The 25,406-nt window shown below is 35.3% G+C and overlaps 3 protein-coding genes across 11 annotated transcripts in view; all 3 read right to left on the bottom strand.

Annotated features, from left to right (window-relative positions):
• The window catches only part of ppp1r13bb (protein phosphatase 1, regulatory subunit 13Bb), an 84,824-nt gene extending 80,931 nt beyond the window's left edge, over positions 1–3,893 (bottom strand). For 8 of the 9 annotated variants that reach the window (XR_012395559.1, XM_073932614.1, XM_073932616.1 and 5 more), the window contains exons 1-2: positions 3,568–3,893; positions 2,955–3,040 (exon numbers count right to left, since the gene is read on the bottom strand). Coding sequence is in view for 4 of the 9 variants with exons in the window: in XM_009294642.4 (XP_009292917.1) it covers positions 2,955–2,963 (9 nt within the window). In the remaining 5 variants the exon portion in view is untranslated. 9 annotated transcript variants of the gene reach the window in all.
• Positions 3,894–4,041: 148 nt separating this feature from the next.
• On the bottom strand, positions 4,042–13,441 carry atp5mj (ATP synthase membrane subunit j). Its single transcript, NM_001135972.3, is given in 6 exon segments — positions 4,042–4,721; positions 7,331–7,354; positions 7,646–7,766; positions 8,368–8,447; positions 12,562–12,565; positions 13,431–13,441. Coding segments are annotated over 3 exon segments (159 nt in total). The 5' UTR covers positions 8,368–8,447; positions 12,562–12,565; positions 13,431–13,441; the 3' UTR covers positions 4,042–4,707.
• rd3l (RD3 like) overlaps positions 12,188–25,406 on the bottom strand; it is a 26,450-nt gene continuing 13,231 nt past the window's right edge. Inside the window, exons 2-4 of the mRNA XM_017352623.4 lie at positions 21,022–21,116; positions 18,414–18,695; positions 12,188–12,671 (exon numbers count right to left, since the gene is read on the bottom strand). Of these exons, the coding sequence (XP_017208112.2) occupies positions 12,314–12,671; positions 18,414–18,695; positions 21,022–21,065 (684 nt within the window). The 5' untranslated portion in view covers positions 21,066–21,116 and the 3' untranslated portion in view covers positions 12,188–12,313. The remainder of the gene's footprint in view (positions 12,672–18,413; positions 18,696–21,021; positions 21,117–25,406) is intronic.

Genomic DNA, 25,406 nt, shown 5'->3' with positions numbered 1-25,406 from the left:
GGATCTTATCAAGCTGTCACTGAAGGACTGTAATCATGCCTAGAAATCTGTGCTCGCTACAGAGGAACATTCTGTTTGGGAACTGGCCATATCAGGGAGGAAGATGAAAAAATGTGCACATATTTCATAACACAACAAGTATGCTGATGTTCACTGGATTAAACCAAAAAAGCGAGTGAGTGAGCGAGCAAGTTTCTCCAAAACTACTATATACCCCCTTTACACAAATTAAACTGACACCTAAATACCATGAGGACTCTTATAGATCAGGAGTGCCTAAAGTTTCAAGTTAAGGCCAAAAAGCTGTGGGCCAAAGGCAAATATACCAAACTACATTACATTAAAGTTTCCATGGGTTATTTACTCATTTATTTCATAATATTTCAAAATAAATAGAAAACATCACTTTAAATCATACTAACTAGCAGTATAATTTTTAAATTATAACTTATTGCAATAAAAACAAACAATCCCATTTATAACACAATGAAGATCAATGCTAAATACACTAGTTAAGCAGAATTTGCCTTTGACCAGAGTTGTTTACCAAAGTCTCTGCATTGTCAGGTGATAATATAAAAATTTAAACAAAATCTATTTAATTTACTCTATTTAATTTTAGCCTTTAACAAACAAACAAACAAACAAAGCTTAAAACAAACAAAGAGTTACATTAAGTTTGAATTGACAATCTCTAAACCATCTCCCTCATTCTCCACCATTCCATCAGAGAAGAGAGGGACCAAATAAAAGGTTACCAAGGGCCAACTTTGGCCCATGTGCCCTAGTTTGGGCATCTCTGTTCTAGATAAAGGCAGGCATAAACTGTCAAATCTTTGCTGTAGTATGAGCTCATTTGCTTGCTGTGAAACAAGAACTTACAAACCTAATGGCTCACAAAGTCCTGATCATTTTTAAACATGTCAAAAAAAAGTTCAGGAAAAGGTCAGCAGGCATGTTAGATTGAAATGCGCCAATCTGTTGATATATATTTTTTTAACTGACCAAACAGGAGGATAAACTCACTGAAGAGCAAAGTCATAATAGAAGATGGTTAACAGCAGACAAGGCTTTATAATTTACACACAGGTTGACCGGGTGTACTGGTTTACTGCTGCTGGATAACACCATCAATATTGTGTGCAGCAAACATTTTCAGCTTGTATCAATAGTTGTTATATGAGAGAGTAAAATAGACAGAGAGACAAGCTCTGAAGGCAATGTTTCCTCTGTCCATTTTTTTTGGTGTGGGATTTCATGCGATAGATTCTGAATTCGCCAGGTCATAAAATCTTGTTATAGATCACTGCGTCCTAATGATTTTCACATACACTTACTTGTGACGTGTGCATGCATATACAATCTTTCAACCACTAGAATTACTCAATCACTATGATCAACTAATAATTACTTTGATGATTCAAACCTGCAGAGGCGGCAGTAAACTGCCGAAAATACCACTTTGCTGATAAATGTTAAAGCATGTGGGTTAAATGAGCTCAAGGTTAATGTTTAAAGATGTGACGTTAATGTGTAATCTCAAAGTTATTCACCTGACAGATCTTAAAACGTTGTGACAACCCACAGATGTTCTGTGACGAATATGTACAGTATATACAGTGCTCAGCTTAATGGAGTACACCCCATTTTGAAAATCAGTGTTTTATCCATTTCTCAGTGAATATGGGTAATATATATTAGTGCATTTAAACAAAACAGATTTATTAAACAGATGTATTTAGTAAAATAATATTTTAGTCACAGAACATCTTAAGAAATGAAAAGATATACATTTAAATTAATGCAAAATATTGCAAAACAAATAACAAACTACAACATTTCAACAAAACCTAAATTTAACAAAACTTAATATTTATCAGAAATCTTTGTTTTCTTGATTTTTTTTCTTCCTTTTTTGCTATTTTTGACAATTTTATTTAATATTTTTCCCTAACAAAATTGGGCAGCTAAATTTCGGGCCATTATTGTTAAGTATAAATTATTTTGTTAGACAAGCTTCAGATTTGGCTTCAGTACAGACTAAACTAATGTATATGCATAAATATAACACTGTAAAGCATCCTATAGACAATATTAGTTTAAATAAGAGACTTGTGGGGGGGAGGTTGTATGTACTCATATGATGAGCACTGTATAATGCACAAAAGAGAGAGAAAAAAAAGATGACAATCGCATATTGAATGTTGAATATTAATAACAGATAAGAGGAGCTTCACATTATTGCAGATCATTTTAGCTCCTACAGATAACAATAAAGATCATAAGGAATAAACATGAAGTGCAGCATTTGGTTTCAGTGCTGCCAACCAACATATTTACTCCAGTCTTGAGACCCTTTGAACATAGAGGGAGGGGCATAAAACTGCCAATAATGATTTAGCATTACTGAAACTATAAAGGCGCTAGGGTGCAAAAGAGATTCTCTTTAACAAGCAACAGCATATCAACATCATAAAACTAATAGCTTCCATTAGCACTAGAGAAAAAAGCAGTGTGTACGGACAAAAGACTTGTCATAAAATAAAAAAATAAAAACATCTATTTTTGAACAGTTCTTTATTAGAACTGACTATTTGCCTCTTTAAAAAGCTAAATTATCAGTGGAGATTAAACAACACAACATGAGGCACAGATAACACTCCTGTACTGAGAATATTCCCATCCACAGCCCATTAACAGCTTTCTGAAAAGTATCCCATTATGGATCCCTTGGCAAGGCTCTAGGCAGCCCACAATGCATCTGAATGAGGACTTTCACATTCACACTAGTGTGTATAACTCAACACACTGTACATTCTTTCCACAATGGACTGAGCTGTTTCAACGATACCATACATATAACGGATGATACAGTGATGGGGGCTCACAAATGTTCGCCTATCATGCATGTAAACAAAACTGCATTGCTGATTTGAGGAGCGTGATTTACTCACAGGCATCATCTTCACTTTTGTCAGAGGAACATCTGGTCTTCAGCTTCGATTTGCCTTTCAAAACATCCAACCGAGATCACAGCCCTCTGTATGGGATTAAAAACAACTTCACTTGCAGCATCACTGGCACATCAATGTCCACAGCACTGATAAACACAGGCCAAACAGGCCACGACTCCGTACATCGTGTCATTTCACATCTTTTGAACGCTTTAACGCGACAAGCAACTGGTTATCACTTGCTTTGATCGCCTTCATTTGACTAAAAAAATTAAAGAGACGCTTTAAAACTCGCTTAACTGGATAATCAGCTGAGCGTGTGTATTGAAATGGCAGATGTTTGGATGTTTTACACACCCGCTGAGAACCCGTAACTCATTTACTCCTCATACTGAATGACTTACAATTAATTAATCGAAACAAAACGTTTAATTCAACGATGCGGTTTTAAATATGTTCAGTAAATATTGTTTTCCTCTTTCCGCCCTGTTTATATTAACAGTTCTCCACATCTGTTAGCCAGCTAGCACGACTAAAAACATCCCGGTGTGCAATCATGTTAACAAACACAAAAAATGTACACACACGGTGGGTAAAACAACATTTTACTTACATGTCAGGTGTAGACGTGTGCCATAATCGTTCAGAAAACTGTGCATGGGGTGTTCCTCGTATCCTGAAAGCAGCCGAGTATCGATTAACTCGCGAGATAGCTAAACTAGTTAGCCTGCTAGCCGAAGCCAGGTGAAAACGCTGCGATACGTGAAGCGAATGGGTGGAAACCAAATCAGAACAGGCGTATTCCTCCGAATGCTGTCAGTTATTGGCGTGATATTCGTTAAAGAATTAAAGCAAAAGCAATATAAGTCTAGAAACACTGCCCTGAAATGGCCGAGCTCGCGCTCTTGTGTTAAATGATTGCACACGCAGACCAAGAATGACAGGAATGTGGAGTGACTTATGGATGTTTGTTTGTTTAGTCACTAAAATATCCGAGGTGAAAATCAAACGGACATGATACGCCCTTAGTTTGACCAGACACATTAGTTGTTAGTTCACTTGAAAGTGAATGAAAGTGCAGCTACTCGCACGTGTTTAATCTTTAATCTCAAAGAACCGTGGGATTCTTATTTTGCAGACGTTCAACATCAAGACAAGTTTCCTCATCAAATTACAACGTGTGACGTATAACTTTAAATTGTATATTTAGAGTTTTCTTTTTAAGGTTAAACAAATTTTAGATTTGTGACAAGATACAATAGATTTTTTTTGTACATATCTAAAGTGCTGGACAGTCCTTAAACGCCCACTACTGGTCAACAACAATAATTACTATCTACAAAATATGACAAAACGACAACAAAAACTGTGTATTATAAAACATTGCATGCAAATATTCACACTAGACATTTTCAGTGAGAATTTAACATCAGCTAAAAATAGTTTTGATTCATGTCCTACAAAACAAATGCAACTGTGACTCAATGACTAGCCCATTAAAAGATTTTGGCAGGACATCTTTAATGGTTTATTTTCATAAGTTAACAATCAAGCAGCTGCACATTTGCTGATACCAATTTCCTGCAAGAGAAAGTGAAAGACCACAAAAGCAGTGTATTGTCCATAGAGTGGATCCAATTCAAGCATTTTATTGTTTGCATAAAACAAAATACAGATATCCAGGTGAAGTTCTTCAGGGGAAGATGTACAGAGAGGAGATGGGGATTCGGGGAATGATGCTCCGGTGGCCCGATCAATGTGCAGGTTCTGTGAGAAAAGAGAATTCATGTTAGCGAATGTGTGAAAAACTTGTCCTATAAATTAGCCTTCCTCATCATTTTAGACCAAGGGCTCTCAAAGTGGGCTCCAAGCCCTAAAGCTAGAGGGTTCACAAAATAATTTAGGGCCCTATGATTTCCTTGATGCAAAATAAATGAATGGAATCATGGATTCAATCACAGAATTGTAATTTACAATGTTAAAATAATAATAATCTACAAAAAGACTATTTAATGCTGAAGTTGACACAGATAGAACAGTCATCACAAACAAAATAGTTTGTATGTAGACTTTTCAGCCATTATTATCAATATTAATAATACCACTATTAATGTTTTACAAGCATTGAAAATGACAGAGAAATGCTGGAATTAAGGTTTATAGTTGGGATGCAAACACGGATACCTACAGTAGCCATCAAAACACAATTTGAAAGCAACTTGACCCTTTAAATTAAAGTCTGCATAAAGCACATTACTACAGTCTTTTATTACATTAATATGATCCCTTTACAACTGAAATAGTATTTTGAGTAGGGGGCGGGACTTTATTTTTGCGCTCCCCTCATTCACTCAAAGCCAATTAAAGGTGCAGTAGGTGATTGTCTTCAGAAACTTTTGTTGTTGTGCTGGTTAAAAGTCTCTTCACATTTTAACTGATTAAAGTAAATGATCTAAATGTATTTATATGTATTTTTATATTTTGGGTAAGGCATAAAACTAAAAAAATTGAGTCAATTGAGTCGGGCCGACATCTCTCATAATTCCGATAAGTAGCCCAATCTGTCCGTCAGCAAAATCAGATTTGATCAACTGCTCAGCCTTTTGTACGCAGCTTCGCCGACCGCTGTTGGTGCATAGACGTGCTGCGCGTTCACAAGATCGAGAGTACGCACGCACGATCAGCAAAAACATGGTGAATCAAAACTTTTTAAAAACCTTAATCAATATTGGAGTTACCTTTGCACACTGGAGAAGGATTTCTCTTGGACAGGTAATGTTTTGTTTTAAAACTATTTTAGCTTCACGCAAAGCTGATGTAATGTTAGATGTTGTTGTTACAAATGGGTTATATCTTCCCAGTAATGTTGTTCAGCCACTAAAATCTTCCGGTGAAAGATTTATAAGACTACTTTCACTTCATAAGCGACCTTTACAGCATCAATAACGTAGATTTTAATTAGTTTACAACAAAACATAAATAAAAAGCGCTATTCCATCTAGTCTTTCCCTATATTGTTTACCATGCAACTCTAAATATTCACTCTGAAATAGCATGTCAGTTTGACTTAGTAATGAGTCTAATTCCTGCACGCCGCCGGACAAGCACTAGTTGCTTTTAACACACGAGAGTGGGTTCTGCTGTAATCTTTAAGGTGCGCGTACTCCTGTTTCAGGAGGCATAGCTCTGGACGGCAGGGGAGGGACTGATTTGAGATTTATGCGAAGCTTAGCATTGTGGAAGATCACCTTTAACTGTTGGAAGGGTGTGGCTAAACCTTCACATAACAAATTAGCAAATGTTTTAAAAAGTGGTAGCAAATGGTATGAAATTAATTAAAATTAATTTAATTAAAATGTTAATTTTTTTCAGTGGATTAATATGTTAATCTTAAGGCTAATAATGTGCACTAGCAAAAGAAAGTACCACTTGAATTTGGATTTCATGCAGACTTTAAGTTTAAAGCAATTACAATATTTTGTTAATAGGTGGCGACAAGTAACCATAAAAACTTGTCACTGAATGATTTGTTAAAAAGATTCTTCAAAAATCTCTGAATCTAAGTAATGAATGAAATAAGTCTTAGCGAGATATTGAATCATTCATTCAATCAGATTAAAATAATTTAGATTATAGAACACATAGGGGGAAAAAAATGACACTGCAGCAAATAACATTGTCAGAACTTAAATTATTTTGCTTTGGTCCATTCAGAATCGTGATTTTTTTTTTAACAAAAATGATTTTCAGTATATCCATATAGAACATGCTGTTTTCATCATCTGCCATCTCTTTCCATCAGGAAAGGAACACATGAAATTCTGCTAAGTGAAACTATAATTTAGCTACAAAAGTTTAAATAAAATCACATCATCATGTACACTTTGAAACTCAATCTTCATGACAAAATAAAACATTGATGCCATAATAAAATGTAAAACATTTAACTTCAAATTGCATCTAATATTGTACAATAAAATGTACCGGACACAATAATAAAAGTTTTCAACACAGTATTTTTCCTCCCATTTTTTTTTAACAGCAGAAGTAAATTTCACATTTATTTTGCCCAAAAATAAAATATATATTTCAATGTGATTACATTTTAAAATATGACATTTTTATTGTTTGACAGAAGTTTCTGTGTACAAAATGCTGGAAGCATACTGTATGGTGAATTAATTTTCCAATTATAAATCCTTGGAAATTTACCTCAACTGTAATTTTTAGAACCCCTGCTTTAAACAATTTGTTTTTATCTGTTTTTACTCAACTTTACATTTTAAAAAAACTTTAATGTTTTACCAAAGTCTGCATAGAAATTCATAATAATAAATATAATATGAATAATATGAATTAAAAACAAGAATACTTACTTGACTGCACTGCTTTCTTCTTTCCTGCAAGACAGCAATGGCACTGTTAATACTTTACAATTTAAGCTTAATACAAAATGTCACCTTGTATGACACCATACATTTCTTATGTACAGTCTGCAATAGATCATAATAACAGTAAAGGTAATGTTATGGTAAAAAATAACGCTCTTATGTGATATATTTCTGGTCACATCACTAATAATTTTATCATGGTCCACAATGAATAAAATAAAACGGTTTAGAAAAAGATTAAAGCCATTTTTGTAAATATCCACACGACTGAGAAAGTTCTTCAGAATCTGGTCCTCTCACCTCCATATGAAAGTTTGTAGTAAAAGAAACTCATGATTCCTAAACCAACAAACATCTCCACATTTGCCTTGGCGTAGTATGGCGACATCTTAGCCCACCACACGTTGAATGCACCTGCCATCTAGTGATAAAGAAAACACGAAAATTAATAAACATATGTCTAGAAGACTTCAAAAATGCTAGGTTAATCATTTCATACATCATATGTAAAACGTGCACTTATGGGCCACGTTATAAAAATACCAAAGTAACGTGACACAAATATTCAAAGACATTTTAAGTTAATTGGGTGAAAGGGGGGCGGGGGAGTAAGAGATTGAACTTTATTCAAGCTGTTATACTTGACAATATTGGAGTTTTTAATGAGTCAAATCAAACTAATTACGTTGTCAATATTAACTAATGTCAAACCCAATTCCGTTAACAAAAAACGCGTCACTTTAAGGGCAAAAACGACAACAAATCCTTTCATGATACATTATAGTAAATTCTTTCTCACTTAAAATATAAAACGTTTGCATTATTGTAAATGTCAAACAAGCGCAAAGCATTGTCCACCGACGATGTTGATTCATTTACCGTAGAGCGCTCTGCAAGGCCTAGACACTTATGGTCCAATAATCAGTAACACAATAAAGGTGAATTACCCCTAAATGTACAGTAATAATTTATCATACGGCAGTTGAACACATGTAGCATCTATAATAAAGATATGTACTCACCTTTAGTTAGTAAGCGCACCGAACCACTCGGAGAAGGTCACTGTTCAGCGCTAGCTCAGTAGAGGAGACAACGGAAGATCCTGAACGTTCTGCTTTGTAATTAAAAGCCCCGTCACCAAAATAAAAGTCCAAACGTGAAAATTGTATTTTAGAACAGTTGCTGTATTCTTCATTGTCCTTATTATGTCTATTTAGGGCTTATAAATGCATTATTAATTGGAAGGACATTTGATAAAATATTAGATTGTGTATCAAATTAATATCAATAGAAATATCAAAGAAATCAATATTTCTTTATCTGTGTATATTAGAAAAAATGTTCCAAGATAGATATTATTATTAATAATGAAAATGTGTTGTTGTTCAATGTTTATTTATTTAAAATTATTGTTATAATTGTTGGTGTTTGAAGTTGTTAAAGATTTATATAATATAAACAAAGATGTATTTGAATTTTCCTAATATTTTTAATATTCATTTTCTTGTCGGCTTGGTCCCTTTATTAATCCTGGGACGCCACAGCAGAATGAACCGCCAACTCATCCAGCAAGTTTTTACACAGCGGATGCCTTTCCAGCCGCAACCCATCTCTGGGAAACATCCACACACACTAAGGACAATTTAGCCTACCCAATTCAATTCAATGGACTGTGGGGGAAACTGAAGCACCCAGAGGAAACGCACGCGAAGGCAGGGAGAACATGCAAACTCCACACAGAAACACCAACTGAGCCGAGGTTTGAACCAGCGACCTTCTTGCTGTTAGGCGACAGCACTACCCACTGCGCCACTGCCTCGCCATTCTTAATATTGATATTCAAATTTTGTATATTTTTTTAATAGTCTTCAATTTTCCAACACATATTGAACAACATATTAATATGGTATATACAAACATACTCAATAAAGAGTAAAGAAAAAGATCAATAAATAAAATAGATAAAACTAAATGGGAAATTCGGGATAAACTTTCACTTAGGATATAATAACCCCTGAGTGTTCAATTTAGAATAGAAAAGACCTCATAAAAACCTCATAAAACTTTTTTGTAGAGCCTCGGATGGTGTTCTTTAGGTGCTCAAGTTTAAGATGTGATAACATTTCTAATATCCAGTGTGTGTGGGATGGCGTGTTTGTCTTTTTCCACCTGAGAAGAATCAGATGTCTGGCCAATAATGAAGAGAAGGCAATGATTTTTACATGTTTAGCTGACAGGTACATTTCCTCTGGCACTGTACCAAAAATTTAAGTCACAGGATTAGGATCCATCTCTTTGTTACACATAGATAAAAATGATCTAAAATATCGGTCCAAAATGTATGTAATCTATGGCATCCCCAGAACATTTGACTCAGATCTGCTGTCTCCAAACCACATCTGGGGCAAGATTAATCTGACCCTGGATACATTTTTGCCAGCTTGCTCTTAGATAGGTGAAGCCTATGAAGCAGCTTAAACCGTAGAAGATAATGCTTAATACATACTGAAGATCAATGTACTAGTTGTATGGCATATTGCCTGGCTGTATCTGATATTTTTAGTCCCAGTTTGTCTTCCCATTTTCGCTTGATTTAGGGATGGGAGGCAGTTCTTTGGATCACTTCATATAGCATGGACATCATGCCCCTTTGATATGAGCCCATATTTACCAATTCATCTCCAGCATGCTTCTGGTTGGTTCAGTGAAGGAGAGAAGTGTTTTTTTATATTCTTAATATTTATTAGATTAAAAAAAAGATAATTAATCTATTACTATTCAGGATAATATTTATTATTATAGTCAACATTAAAATTGGTTAAAATTATTCAAAATCATTATTACATTTGTTTTTGACAAGACTTTAAAAGTAAATAAATAATAAAATAAATACTTAATGTTATAAAAAAATAGATACTTTATGTAAAATAAATTAAATAGTTTGAATCTTATTCATCTATAACAAAAACATTGTCGCTAATCTCCATAAAACTCTTACTAATACTCCTATAAAAATAATTTTTTATTGTATCAATAAAATAAATAAATAAGTTCTATAGCTGAGTTATTTACAAAAAAAAAATCTGTATGCTCACAAAGAAAGGCTATACATTGCTTTTCATAATATGCTTAATAATCATAATACTTAGTAATTATTAATTGTATTACAGACAACTTTTCTGTTTTGCGAAATTTCCTAAATAACTAACGAATGTGAGACAAAAAACTATAAACATTTAAGATGAAATTTATTCCTAGACATTTAATAAACATCAGAAATGTAAGAAAAAACAATACATCTTGCAGGATTCACAAAAGCAAAAAAAAAAAAAAAGCTTTTACATTTTACATTTTGCAGACACACATTAAACAATAGACACAGTCGCCAACTTCCCTTTATCACACCCAAACAGTTATTCAGCGGTAAAGGGTAAATATCACTGCAAAGTAGAGGCTTTATGATTAGCCCTCCACTCATTACCAGATTACACATCATCTGCTCTTTCAATCCATACAGGAAAATCACATTTCTGTTACTACATGACTAAAGGACGAGCAGAGGACATCCGATTATATCAGTGATGCTGCTTTAGGTAGTTCATGCAGGAAGAACCACTGATTCGCAAAGGCAGTGGTGCAATCCTCTCCCCTCAAGCTAATCTCTGCTCTGTAATCCACAAATATAACTCGGAAAAAAATATGACAGATTGGGCTGGATATCTGGGTTGACCACTCTGGGTGTTTGTGCTTACGTGTGTGTGAGTGTGTCCAAGTGGGATTGTGTGGGTTACTTTTATTTTGATCAGGCAACTTATACTGGACTTACACTTTATTTTAAAAAGAAAGAAGTGGACACAAAGGCATCTGGTTACAAGGAATAGTTTCAAATAACAACAATGGACTAAAATAAAAAATTTAGATATTTCCTAATGTTTCTTTATGTTGTTTTAAGTGCAAATCCAATGTTGGTACTGGGATGCATGTATTCTGGGACTGTGGCATGATACAGACATACAGGAAGGAAATCCACAAATTAGTTGAGAAGATTTTTTATTATTTATTTATTAGGCTATTTGCATAGAGACAGTACCGGAAATTCTCTAGCCAAAACTGAAAAATACGCCTTATAAATAATAATAATAATAATAAATTTATAATAATAATAATAACATTAATAATAATACAATTTATAATAATAATAACATTAATAATAATGAAAACATTATTATAATTACATAATCGTAAGTAACTTTCTGTGCTCAGCATATACATTATAAGTTCACCCCTCACAAATCTATCTTTTAGATTTATATTATTAATAGGAAGCTATACAATATTATATTTGTGCATATACATTAGATTAGTCAGTACTGAAGCAAAACTAGTACACCCAAATGTATAAATTATAGAAAAATATTAAATACAAATTTAAAAAAGAGGAAAAATTAAGAGAAGCAAAAATAATATAAATATTTAGTTAAAATTATGTAGGTTGTAATTTATTTTGCAATATTTTGCTTAAATTTAATTGTATTATCTTTCAATTTCTAAATATGTTTGGTGACTAAAATATTATTTTAGTAAATTTATCTGTTTAATAAATCTGTTTTGTTTAAATGCATCAAAATACATTGCCTATAATCACTGAGAAATGGATAAAAATAATCCTTTTTAAAATGGGGTGTAGTTAGTTATGCTGAGCAATGTATTTTAATTAATTATAAAATAAATAAATAAATAAAAATAAAATGCTAATTACTGGTGTTGGTGATTTTTAAAATTAAAAACTAAATTGTTTCATATTATTTAACAATTATAAAAAGATCATTTCTAAGGCTCCTTTTCCAAATTTAAACTTTGCAACTAATTTCCTCACTTTTATTGAGTTTAATTTAAACAGGTACAATTAGATCACCAAAATTGATATTGTTTTGAACCATGAGATTGTTTTGAACTTTTCGAATTGTCTCACAATGTGGTGCTGTAGGCCTCATAAGCAAAAGGATGGCAAAAGGGCAGACTCCAATCTCTGTGGATCGAGTATGGACAGGCAGAATGCAGATGTTTATCCACATAGCTGGAAATAGTAGGAATTTCCTCCCTGTGCTTCCCTGACTCCTCTGATAGCGCATTTGATGCATTTCCAGCCATGTGATTTCTATCATTACTCTCTACAGGTGAACCGGGAGCGCAGAGGAAGGTTGATGGAGCTGGACGTCTCTGCATGCCATCCTCATGTCTCCTCAGGAACTCCTTTAGAACTTGCTTGAAGACACTCACCAGTTCCCAGGGAGGAATGTCATTGTGTGCCAAAAGATCATGGAGCCTTGACAGAGCACAAAAATATATACCATAAACAAGAAGATAACATTGAATTCAACTCTTTATTTCTCTACTTCTGTGTCTATGCCAAAAACAGTTCCAAATGAAGCCAAATTAACCATTGCACACCTTAGGACTGTGCAATATGATGATATACAGTGCATCCGGAAAGTATTCATAGCGCTTCGCTTTTTCCACATTTTTTGTTACAGCCTTATTCCAAAATGGAATAAAATAATTTATTTCCTCAAAATTCTACACACAATAGTCCATAATGTAAATGTGAAAAAAGGGTATTTTAAATTGTTGCAAATTTATAAAAAATAAAAAACCTGAAAAATCACATGTACAGAGGTTTTCACAGCCTTTGCTCAATCCTTGATGCACCTTTGGCAGCAATTACAGCCTCAAGTCTTTTTGAATATGATGCCAAAAGCTTGGCACACCTGTATTTGGGAATTTTTGCATATTCCTCTTTGCAGTACTGCTTAAGCTCTATCAGGTTGGATGGGAAGCGACAGTGTACAGCCCTTTTCAGATCTCTCCAGAGATGTTCAATAGGATTCAGATCTGGGCTCTGGCTAGGCCACTCAAGGACATTGTGAGTTGTTGTGAAACCACTCTATTGACATTTTGGCGGTGTGCTTTGGGTCATTGTCCTGCTGGAAGATGAACCGTCACCCCAGTCTGAGGTCAAGAGCACTCTGAGGCCCCGTTTACACTAGTGCGTTTTAGTTTTAAAACGGCGTTGTAGAATGAAAACGATCCGCGTCCACACTCGCGTTTTACCCAGCGTTGCTGAACTGCTCTCCGTCCACACCAAAACGCTGAAAACGCACATCACGTGACCACACACACACTCTCGGGCAAGCGCTCCAGCATTTCTACCAAGATGAGCGCTCTGCTTGTCAGACTGCTCATCAAGCATCTCCCGCTGGATCTAATCTCACTATATTTGCTAAACGTGATATTTCATTCATGTTGTTGTCTTTATCTAACGACATAGGCCAATTCCCTGACTTTGGTCATTGGAATCTATTAAGTTACTTGTTCACGGGTAACATGTTTTGGTTAAGCGCAAAGATAAGTTAATGATTAATCCAGGTACATTGACTGATCGCTTGCCTTTATTTCCTACAATGTATAAACTTATTGTATGTTATACTTTTATAATTATCGATTATTAAAACTGATATTCAGCAAAAGAGAGGGTGTGTTTCGTATTTTCACTGAAATTGAAAGGAGACCGTTGTTATCGGCTCCGTTTTGTTATAAATATCCACACAGTGAAGATGACGCTCATATATGCAGCACGGCGCCTCAACATTTCTGCTGTCTGTTTAGTTGCTAATATTAAAAAGAAAATAGGCAGTTCCTTAAATCATGTTTACGTTTTATTGTTGAGAAAGTGAAACAACGTAGCCAAGGTGATGTGAATGAAGTTATAAAGTACACTGTTCCCTTTGAAGATTTACCCGTGTCCTCGGTATGTTTTCCATATCAAACTGAGAAGGGGGAGACTGCAGCCTTGATCAAACTTGCGAAGTCTTAACTTACAAGAAGAGGATGCAGGACTGAACTGTGTGTGGGCTACTTAATATTGAGGAAAAGCCCCAATCAGATAGGCGAACGTTTGCAGCCCCGCCTCCGTTTTCAGATGTCTCCGTCTTTCCCCATCCACACTGAGACGGAGCAGCAGCGTTTTAGAATGAAAACGGCCTCTCCAGCGTTTTCAAAAAGCTCCGTTTTCGGCGCTCGAGAACTCCGGCGTAGTGTGGACGGATGGCGTAACCGTAGCAAAACTTATGCGTTTTCAAACTAAAACGCACTAGTGTAAACGGGGCCTGAAGCAGGTTTTCATCCAGGATGTCTTTGTACATTGCTGCATTCATCTTCCCTCTATCCTGACTAGTCTTCCAGTTCCTGCTGCTGAAATACATCCCCACAGCATGATGCTGCCACCACCATGCTTCACTGTAGCGATGGTATTAGCCTGGTGATAAACAATGCGTGATTTTCTCCAAATGTAACGTCTGGCATTCACTCCAAAGAGTTCAATTTTAGTCTCATCAGACCAGAGATTTTAGTTTCTTATGGTCTGAGAGTCCTTCAGATGCCTTTTGGCAAATTCCAGGCGGGGAGTGGCTTCCGTCTGGTCACTCTACCATACAGGCCTGATTGGTGGAATGCTGCACAGATGGTTGTCCTTCTGTAAGGTTCTCCTCTCTCCACAGAAGAACGCTGTAGTTCAGACAGAGTGACCATCGGGTTATTGATCACCTCCCTGACTAAGGCCCTTCTCCCCCAATCACTAGGCTAAGATGGCCGGCCAGCTTTAGGAAGAGTCCTGGTGGCTCCAAACATCTTCCACTTACGGATGATAGAGGCCACTTTGATCATTGAAACTTTCAAAGCAGCCGAAATGTTTTTGTGACCTTCCCCAGCCTTGAGACAATCATCTCTTGGAGGTCTACAGACAATTCCTTTGTCTTCATGCTCGGTTTGTTCTTTGACATGCACTGTCAACCCTGGGACCTTATTTAGACAAATGCATGCCTTTTCAAATCATGTCCAATCAACTGAATTTACCACAGGTGAACTCCAATTAAGCTGCTGAAACATCTCAAGAATGATCCGTGGAAACAGAATATACCTGAGCTCAATTTAGAGCTTCATGGCAAAGGCTGTCAATACTTATGTGATTTTTCAGGTTTTTTATTTTTAATAAATTTGCAACAATTTCAAAAAATCTTTTTTTTACATTGTCATTATAGGGTATTAAGTGCTATGAACACTTTCTGGGTTCACTGTATTTCGTATCGATATAATAAAAAATCTATCGTTTCATTTTATGCTCTATCATTGATTTTGTAGTCTCACAAAATAAATAGTTTAGGGTAATATTTTTCTGCATTTATATGAGCTTAATATTACCTGCAATTTCAGGTGTGCAGACAGAAATATAAAGAACAGTATCAAGAGAAAGCTGCAATCTTGACAGTACCCCATCATTCTATAAAATAGTTTGTAAAAGTGTCTTCTATGCCCCTTTTTCATGACATAATATAAGTGTAACACCTTAACTCACTCAGAAAGGCAAAAGGATCACAGGATTTATCAAACACGTAGATTTATTTACAAAAAACTCACTTGGAAGGACATCAATAACACAGGAGACACAGGAACGACATGGGGTACCAACAAAGCACAACTGAGAATATCGGACAATGACTAACTAAACAAAGGGACTATAACTACCCATGGCTAGATATAACTAATGATTAATAGTGGGTGAGACGTAGGTAGAACTAATGAACATGAAAAAATGGCAGGAACTAGAACAAAGGGGTCACATGATGAAAACAAACACACATGAAAACATGGGGGAAGATTCCATGACGGAAAAATGGAACACAGGACCTGACAGTAAGTCACTGGTGTCCAGACAATGCGTCATTGAAGTTTTCACTTAAAACATGTTATTATTCAACCCAGGCTCATTGTGCATATGTACCCAAGTCTACATTTCTGGGAACTACAAAATATGTAACCAGAGCTATGTCTGCTTGCAGATTTTGATTTCACAAATCCACCAGAGGCCGATGTGTACATTTTTGATGATCTCAAAAATTCTTTATACGTGCCAACTGACCCACCCACCTACCCCATCCCCTAAGCCCAACCGATAGTGCTTTCTAAAGCAATCTAAAAAAAAAAACAACTTAGGCTCATTGTGAATTTTTTTTTCTTTTACAAGAAAGAATTTTCATGCTAAAACATTAATTAAATGTTATAGGAAGCAAAAAAAAAAAAAAACTTTCTCAAACATCCACATATTGTTCCAACACCAATTTTATTTTTTTTAAATTAAATTAATAAGCAGACTGATTGTATTTCTTGAAAAGTAACGCTTCAATTAATGATCTGTCAGACAGAACTTTATAATTCCAAGTGGAAAATAACTTTTAGAATTGGAGAGTTCTGTTTGCATTTGCCCTGTTTGTTTTACCCCAATTTGAAAATTCAAGAGGATTTTGATAATTTACATTTAGAGTAAATTTAGGGTCTCTGTCATGTTAATGTATAATAAAGAATTGTTACACACATACTGTTTGCTGTATGGAATACAAATCTTTATACCTCAATATCTCAAATTTTAGAACACAGATAAAACCTTATAATTCCAAGGTGACGATATGTAACAACAAACTTTAATTTTGGATGTAATGACATTGTTTTTACATTGTTATAACATTGTAATTACATCAGAGATGTTATATGTAATTACAGTATTAGTATAAGTACAGTATTTGTGTATTTATACGTAAATATACACAGTTCATATGTAATTAAAACTTTTATGTTGGATGTAATTACACTGTCATTAACTTATAACATTGTAAGTATATAAATTGTTGTTACATTGTTGTAACATTGTAACTACATCAATGATAGTCAATGTTATACCATTGTAATTACATCTGTTATGTAAAATGTAATTACAAACGTTTAACTTGTGAGTAATTACTGTGCTGTTACATTGTTATTTCATCCAAGATAATATTTATAAATGTAAATGTTTCTTTCTTACAGTATTTGGTTATTTATAGTTGAATACGTCTGGATCTAATTGCTACGTCATTACATTATAATTAATATGTAATAACGTTGTAATTACATTGTTTTAACATTGTAATTACATCTATCATAGTATTGTAAATGTCTCTTTGTATATTTCACGTACAGTGCAGTATGTTTTATATTGTGTATTGAAGTGTACTATTGCAAAAAAAAAATTGAAATTGAGATTTTAGTAGTTTTCAGAAATCGTGATTTTATATTTAGTATTGAAGGTAGGCCATCTATATGGAGGTATAAGCTGTCAGCTGGTAGTGCGAAAAGGAACGGCATCATACCCCCTTATAGTATTCGTTTTAAAGACGAAAAGCAGCCATACGTACTTCTGGATACATAATTCGCAATCTCCAGAAATGTATATAGGATGTATATCATTTTCAGAATAAGCTTATGTTAAAAGAAAAGCTGTTGCGGTAGTGTAGTTTTTCCAGTTTTTCCATTTTCAGATTTTACCACATTTTCAGCCTTTTTTAAAATGTTTTATTTCTTTGCTTTTGTTTTATCTGGTTTCTGGAACTATTCTTTGAAGAACTCTGTCACGGCCCACTCCGATGTGCATCCCAAGTCCATACAGAGGTAAGCGGTCAGTGGTAGCATGAAAAGGAACAGAATTGTCGGCGCCGCCATACCACTCTATAGCATTTATTTTAAACACAAAATGCTACTAGAAGTAGCCCCAGGTGCATATTTGTGGTTTTCCATATATGTAGACTTGGGTACAGATCCACACCAAGCCTGTGTTGAAATTATTATAAAATGTTATAGATGCCCTTTTTGTCTGGAAAAGTAACAATGATTTTGTGTGTTTCTCTTTAAACGCAGTTGAGACGCTGTTCCAACACCTTTCTAAAAAAATTGCCTTTACAGTTTACCTTGGATACTCCAGATAAAAACTTTATAGGTGGAATTATAACACAATGTTTTTGTTTGTCTCCCTTAATGCAAATGAGATGCTTCTCCCTGTCCCTTTCTAGAAAAGTGCCTTTACAGCTTGTGCATTGGATACTCCACCAACAAACAGTTTAAAATCTTGTAAGGTTAAACTCTTAACTTACAGGCCCAAAATGATACACACATGAACAATGGAGAGCGAGAGTTCCTGTTTTACCTGGCAAGTACAATGGCAGAGTGTGAGGGTGGAATTCGACCACAGAGGTGCTCGAGCTGGCGGTGTTCAGAAGCAGGTATAAGAGCAAGCAGGTTTGGGTATGCTGGGCGATGCCGGTATCCCAGAATGCCACGCGAGATGCAGTACTGGATCTCCTCCTCTTGAAACTGAAGTGCTCTTTGCTCCAGCTGCCAAAGCATCTCACGCAGCAGCATGCGACCTGAGCCTCCAGGTGCTACACATCCATTTGTGTGCGGCCATCCTGCGAAAGGCATGACTGGACTGCAGAGCAAAAGGTGTATACTGAGGTGACTTTCTTCATTATTACATGATCATCATCTGCAAATGAGATGTGACTGTTTATAAAGAGCTTGGTCTTCAGTAGACAGTCCTTCACACTCTGTCACTTCAAGCTTTGTTGTCCACATTCTGAACTGGCAGTTTCGTTAATTCAGCAACATTCAGTTCTCTCTATTAGAAGCTAATGCTAACATCATTTGCATGGTACATTTATAATCTCCTTTTGTTTGTTAATAAGGACAAATATAACTTGCTTTATACTCTGAATTTTTGCCATTATTTGAACCAGATTATTTTAATTTTTATCATATCTGATGAGCTTGTTGCTAGGTAATTCACCAGACTGACCAAAAAACAAGCTTAACCTTTCTACCAGAAACTTACATTATCTGTCCCTGAAATAAAAACATAAATATAGTGAATAAAAAGTATTTCCCCCCCAAAATTTTCTTAAATGGACTGATGGTTGATTTCAGTGAGTTGTTCTTTAAAGGAATACATCATTCATTTGCTTCTCAGATTTTTGTTCTTCATTAAAAACACTTCACAAATTTATAAACGCTGACATTGTCCTTGTCCTCAGCCAAATTGAACCTACAGATTTAATTGTTTTATTATGCTAACAGTGATCAAGGATGCGTTCTATCATTAAATTGTATGATTTTATGCTTGTTTTGTATGATTTTTCGAGGACAACAAGCTTAAAGGTCAGGCCCTGTAACGTTTTTATACGTGAAAGTGTACATTTCTGGTAGAATAATGGTGGTACAAGATGATCTACCAACTTAGCCAAGCTAATGACCAGACTTTTTTTATATTTAGTCAGCCTAAGACTAAGACATACTAAACGAATAAAGACATTTTTTCTTCAAGATTACTTCAAGTTTCTGCTGTAAATTGAATTTAAAAAGATACTTATTACCCCTTTGGCTAGGTGCTAGTTGGTCAAACTTGTAGATCCAAGTTATGCGTTAAAGGAACGGTTAACTGGATGACCAATTACCAACACAGTTTATCAACTTGAACCCATTAACAAAGTAATTTTTATTAATTTCATCAATTTTATTTCATTAATTTATTATTATTATTACCATCTTTACCAGATGACTACCAGACTATATTTACTAGGTTGATTTGTCTTGATGACCAGCTATTCATTCTTTAATTCATTCATTCATTTTCTTTCGGCTTAGTCCCTTTATTCATCAAGGGTCGCCACAGCGAAATGAACCGCCAACTTATTCAGCATATGTTTTACACAGCGCATGCCCTTCCAGCTGCAACCCAGTACCGGCAAACAAACACACATTCACTACAGCCAATTTAAGTTATCCAATTTACCTATAGCGCATGTCTTTGGACTGTGGGGGAAACTGGAGCACCCAGAGAAAACCCAAGCCAACCCGGGGAGAACATGCAAACTCCACACTGAAATGCCAACTGACCCAGCCAAGACTCAAACTAGCAACCTTCTTGCTCTGAGGTAACAGTGCTAACCAGTGAGCCACCATGTTGCCAATGACCAGGGTTTTTTTTAAAATAAAATAATAATAAAAAAGTAAGGTTATGAATTAATTAATAAGTTAATTATTAATTTGCTTAGAGCATCTAATGACCAGATGATCTATATTTTCACTTATTTTGGAACAAGTAATTACCAAGTCATTTATTTAGAAGACGCCACATGAAGAAATAATAATATATAGTAATTAGTTAAATACTGCTGTGTTTACACCACACTTTAGTTGAATTAATCTATTGTGGTAAGTCTGTAGTTGCTGTAATAATAAAAGGAAAATGTAGTCATATAAACAAATTACCCATACTGTACACAATATACTACAAATATATATTATTTTATATATTACAATACACATTTAATGTAAAACATTCATTAAAAGTTTTGTCAATACTATAATATATATAGTATAATACACTTTACTAAAGCCTATTTTAAAAACACATAATATAAATTACTGGCCAAAAACAGGCTTAGCCGAGCTGACTTGACCAATTGCATTAATGGGAATTACCATGGACATAAATACAGTTATCTGAGAAACACATTGAGCTGTTGAGAGGTTAGGATTACATGAACTGAACGGACAGGTACAAATGAGGACAAAAAGCAGGGCAAAACTGTAACAGCTGAAAATAGAAACTGGAGGAGACAGACAGAGAGGTGATGGATGGGATGGAGCACAGTTTAAAGCAAAGGATTCACCACAGATCATATGGGTTATGAGTTTAGCAACAAAACAGCAAATGGAAACACCAATACAGGACATTTTAACAGGTCATTTTTTACCTTGTGGGTCTAAGAGGTCGAGGTCCATGATGCCTTGACTCCATCAGATACCACCAAATCGCATCAGGTTATGAAGTTAAATGAAAGAAGCCAGACTGTTAGATAATGATAGAATACACCCAAATTAGGAGAAGATGGACAGATTATAGGTTGGAAATGACCTAAATTCTAATAGAAGAGAAACTAAAATAGACAGAATGACAGAAACGCAAAGAAAGAAGACAGAATGTGTGCCAGTGACTGCAATGGGCAAAGTTGAGATGAAGAATGTGACTCTCTCTCTCTCTCTTGCCCACTGTCTCTCTGCTCTGATAACCCAACCCACTGTGACTCGCATGCCCTCAAACACACACACACACACACAAACATGCAAATAAACACATACACATAAACATGCACACACATTGGTTTTGGTGATTTAAGAGGACTCTCTATAGGCATCATATATTTTATACTGTAAAAAATACTTATTATGGGGCCTTACCCTACCCCTAAACAGCAAATGTGACAATTAATGTGAAAAGACATCAAGTATGTTTTTAGCAGTTTTGAATTATGAAGACACAAGACATGTCCTCATAAACCAACTCAACAATGTAATGCCTTGGTCATACACATCATTATACAAATGTGTGTCCTCATAAACCAACAAAACCTGTACACACATACACAAACACTTCAGCTCATAACAGAAATAGCCCTCATATACGAACGCTGACAGATATAGTTTGAAGTATGCATCCTGCTTCCCATCATTCAGTATACTGTCACACATCTTTTATATTCAGCCCTGAATTTCATGCCTCAAAACTTGCCGGGGGTAAATCGGTCTGGGGTTCTTGTTTTCCGCTCTAAAATAGTTAATACAATGTGGCAGTCGGAGTAAAATTATCTGAAAAACTGCACCCTGTGTCAGCATGTAATGTGACCCAGTGCCAAGGGGAATTATGTCAGCATATGAGGAGAATAAAACAAGAGTTCCTGGTTCGCTCAACAATCTGACACACAGATGAGTAAACCTGTATTCTCGTGTGGAAAAATAACAATTCTGTCATATTAAAGAATGGATTTATTAAATAAATGCAAAGATGGATTCATTCTGAGAGACATTTGCCAGGTTTATTATAATTTACTTAAACTAAACTTATTTTTAAAGGGTCATACATTCATTCATTCATTTTCTTTTTGGCTTAGTCCCTTTATTAATCCGGGGTCGCCACAGCGAAATGAACCGTCAACTTATTCAGCACATTTTTAATGCATCAGATGCCCTTCCAGCTGCAACCCATCTTTGGGAAACATCCATACATACTCATACACTACAGACAATTTACCCAATTCACCTGTAGCACATGTCTTTGGACTGTGGGTGAAACCGGAGCACCCAAAGGAAACCCACACGAACGCAGGAAGAACATGCAAACTCCACACAAAAACGCCAACTGACACAGCCGAGGCTCAAACCAGCAACCTTCTTGCAGTGAGGCGACAGCACTACCTACTGTGCCACTGCATCACCCTTTTAAAAGGTCACAAAACACCAAAACATGCTTTTTACATTTTTGACGGTCATATTGTCCCACGTTGCTAAAAACTAAAGTGCCATTTGAAATTTTCATCAAAAATAAACGCTTTTCTCAGCCTCCTTTGTTTATGTAGAGATTTTTCACTTTAAAGACCAGGAAAATGACTTTTTCTTTTCCAAAAAACTGATATTACTGAACATACACACAGGGGCCTGATAAAAATGCTCATTTTAGAGGAAAATTTCAGATGGCATTTAGAGGTTTTTGCATCTGAAAATTGGCTCTTTTTGCGTTGTTTAGATTAAATTCGTTCTTTAAAAAATTTTTTTGAAGCTATGACACGGCAATGAGATCATTGTGTAAATTCAGACGTGGACATTGGCTGTCTGTACCAGCCAGTACAAAGTGACGTCATTGAGTTTTCACCAGATCTGTTAATTAATTCAAGAGAAAGACTTCGAACTAGGTTCGAACTAGGCCTGGGCGGTAATACGGTAATATGGTATACCACGGGATCTAAAAATACCAATGGTACCAGTTTCAATACCGTTATACCGTCAGAAAAAACAATGCACTTATATAGAAGAAAAGTATTAAACCTTAAATAGTATTTATTTACTGCTTAAAAATGTGTATGATTGATTGTCATCATGGGACAGGTATGAATAGGTGAGGAAAGATGCCAAGTCGCGCACCAAGTGACCTGGTCTTGAAAAAGTACACAACCTCTGCAGTTTGGCAGTATTTTGGGTTTCGACTGAACCAGAAGGGAAATGTGGTGAATACGAACAAGACAATTTGCAAATTGTGCAACAAACAGGTGACCGTGAACCTAAAGTCGCATATACGGTATTCAGTTTCTGAATGGTTTAGGCGCAAGCCAACAGTTGGGTAACGCTGTCTGTGTAACGACCGGGGAGGGAGTGACAGATATAACTGAGGTAAGATCCAACATGCAGGTTTATTCAGCGTCAGGCAAGCAGTGGTCATACAGGTGCAAACGGGTATATTAAGGCAGTCCAGAATCATACACGGTAAACAGGCAAAAGGTCGAAAGGCAGGCGGCTAAACAGGATAGCAAGGATACAGGGCTAGGTTCAAACACGGAGAAACAAGACAGGGAGAAACGCGTTGTAATGTCACTATATGCAAACAAGACTCGGCAAACAGGATGGGTGAATGAGTGGCTTATGTAGTGTCTCTAATCAGTCTCTGAAAGTCCTCAGGTGTGCGAACGTAATAAAGCAGATGAGTGAGCATGGGTGTCTAGGAGAAGTGCATGTATGAATATGTAGTCCAGGGAAGGCGGAAGTGTAGTCCAAGTTATAGTGGAAACCAGCGATCTACGGAGAGCGATCGCTGGTTATCGTAACAGTCTGAGCCTTACATCATAATTTTTTATTATGCATGGTAATACCGTATACTGAGGTAAAATAGGAAGGAGGTTTGATGGTATCAAGCCTAGTTCGAACCATTCAGCGCATTCTATTGTGAACGAGATGCAACTTAATTAATAAACATATTATAGCTGTTACAGTGTTCAGAGAGACGCCACTTTGTGTTGCCAACCATAATTCAAACAAGTATGAGTAGAATTGTTCAGAGACATAATCATGGAATAAATAAACATAATCTGAAATAGAATTAACACATTTTTCAGTTAGTTACCAAGGAAATGCATTTTTTTCAGTTTAATTTGAAGCACTAAAACAATCAAAACAATCATTTAAAACATCTGCAGTAATTTATTGATTAACAAATTAATCTAAACTAACTTTTCTTAAATAAATCTATAACAAAACAAAGATCAAAATGATTAAAACTTCATCTAATAAATTTGCACCATTTAATAGCAATTAACACAACTACAATAAAACAAATATTGCATCTCAGCGATAGTAAAATAAGTTTTTGATCCTATAGATCAGTGGTCACCAAACCTGCCCCTGGAGGGCCGGTGTCCTGTAGATATTAGCTCTAGCCCTAATCAAACACACCTGAACAAGCTAATCAAGCTCTTACTTGGTATACTTGAAACATTGAAAATTCATAAAATGCAAGTCAATTCTTACCATCACTTTGAGTTAAAAAAAATAATTCTAATAAGTAAATAAAAACACACATACTGGCTAAACAAAATTAATACCCGAGTGTCTGGAAGGTACCCTAGGATGAGTGTTGGAAAGATTACTGAAAAATCACACTGAAGTAAAAGTACCATTACCTTCCCAAAAATGTGGTCTGAGTAAAAGTATCTGTTGTAAATATTACTCAAAGTATTAGTAAAAAGTAGCCCTTTTAAAAGTACTCTTAAGTATTAGGCTGTAAAAGGTTGATGTGTGTACTGTACATGCAATTTGTGCATGTGTGTGTGTGAAAATGTAACATTCTGTAGTGCATATAATAACTATTCAGGGCCATTTGGTGATTTCACTTCCAGTAAACATCCGTCATCTTATTATTAGTGACATGAAGTCTAAACAGTCTCTGGGTCATTGCGTAAAACAATTTTGTGTCTTGGGGTTGTTCTGTATAATGCGATTTTCTATGGACAATTTCATTGTATGGGAATCACAGAACAGATTATTCTACTTTAGCCAAACACCTTAGACAAGACAAATAATAGAATAGTATCTTCAGGTTAAAGGAAAATAGTGTAGAAGTACTGATGCAGCAGTAAAAATGTACTCAAGGGAAAGTGAAAGTACACATTTTCAAGAATACTTAAGTAAAATAAAGTAAATTTATAAGAAAAATCTACTCAATTACAGTAATTGAGTGTTTGTAATTTGTTGCTTTACACCACTGCTGAAGATTAACGAAGTTTATCATCTGGAACCAGGGTTATCAATGTTGTTA

Source organism: Danio rerio, chromosome 20 (genome assembly GCF_049306965.1).
Source record: "Danio rerio strain Tuebingen ecotype United States chromosome 20, GRCz12tu, whole genome shotgun sequence".
NCBI lineage: Eukaryota > Metazoa > Chordata > Actinopteri > Cypriniformes > Danionidae > Danio > Danio rerio.
Note: the sequence above shows the minus strand (reverse complement) of the source record. Positions and strands in the feature narration are given on the sequence as shown.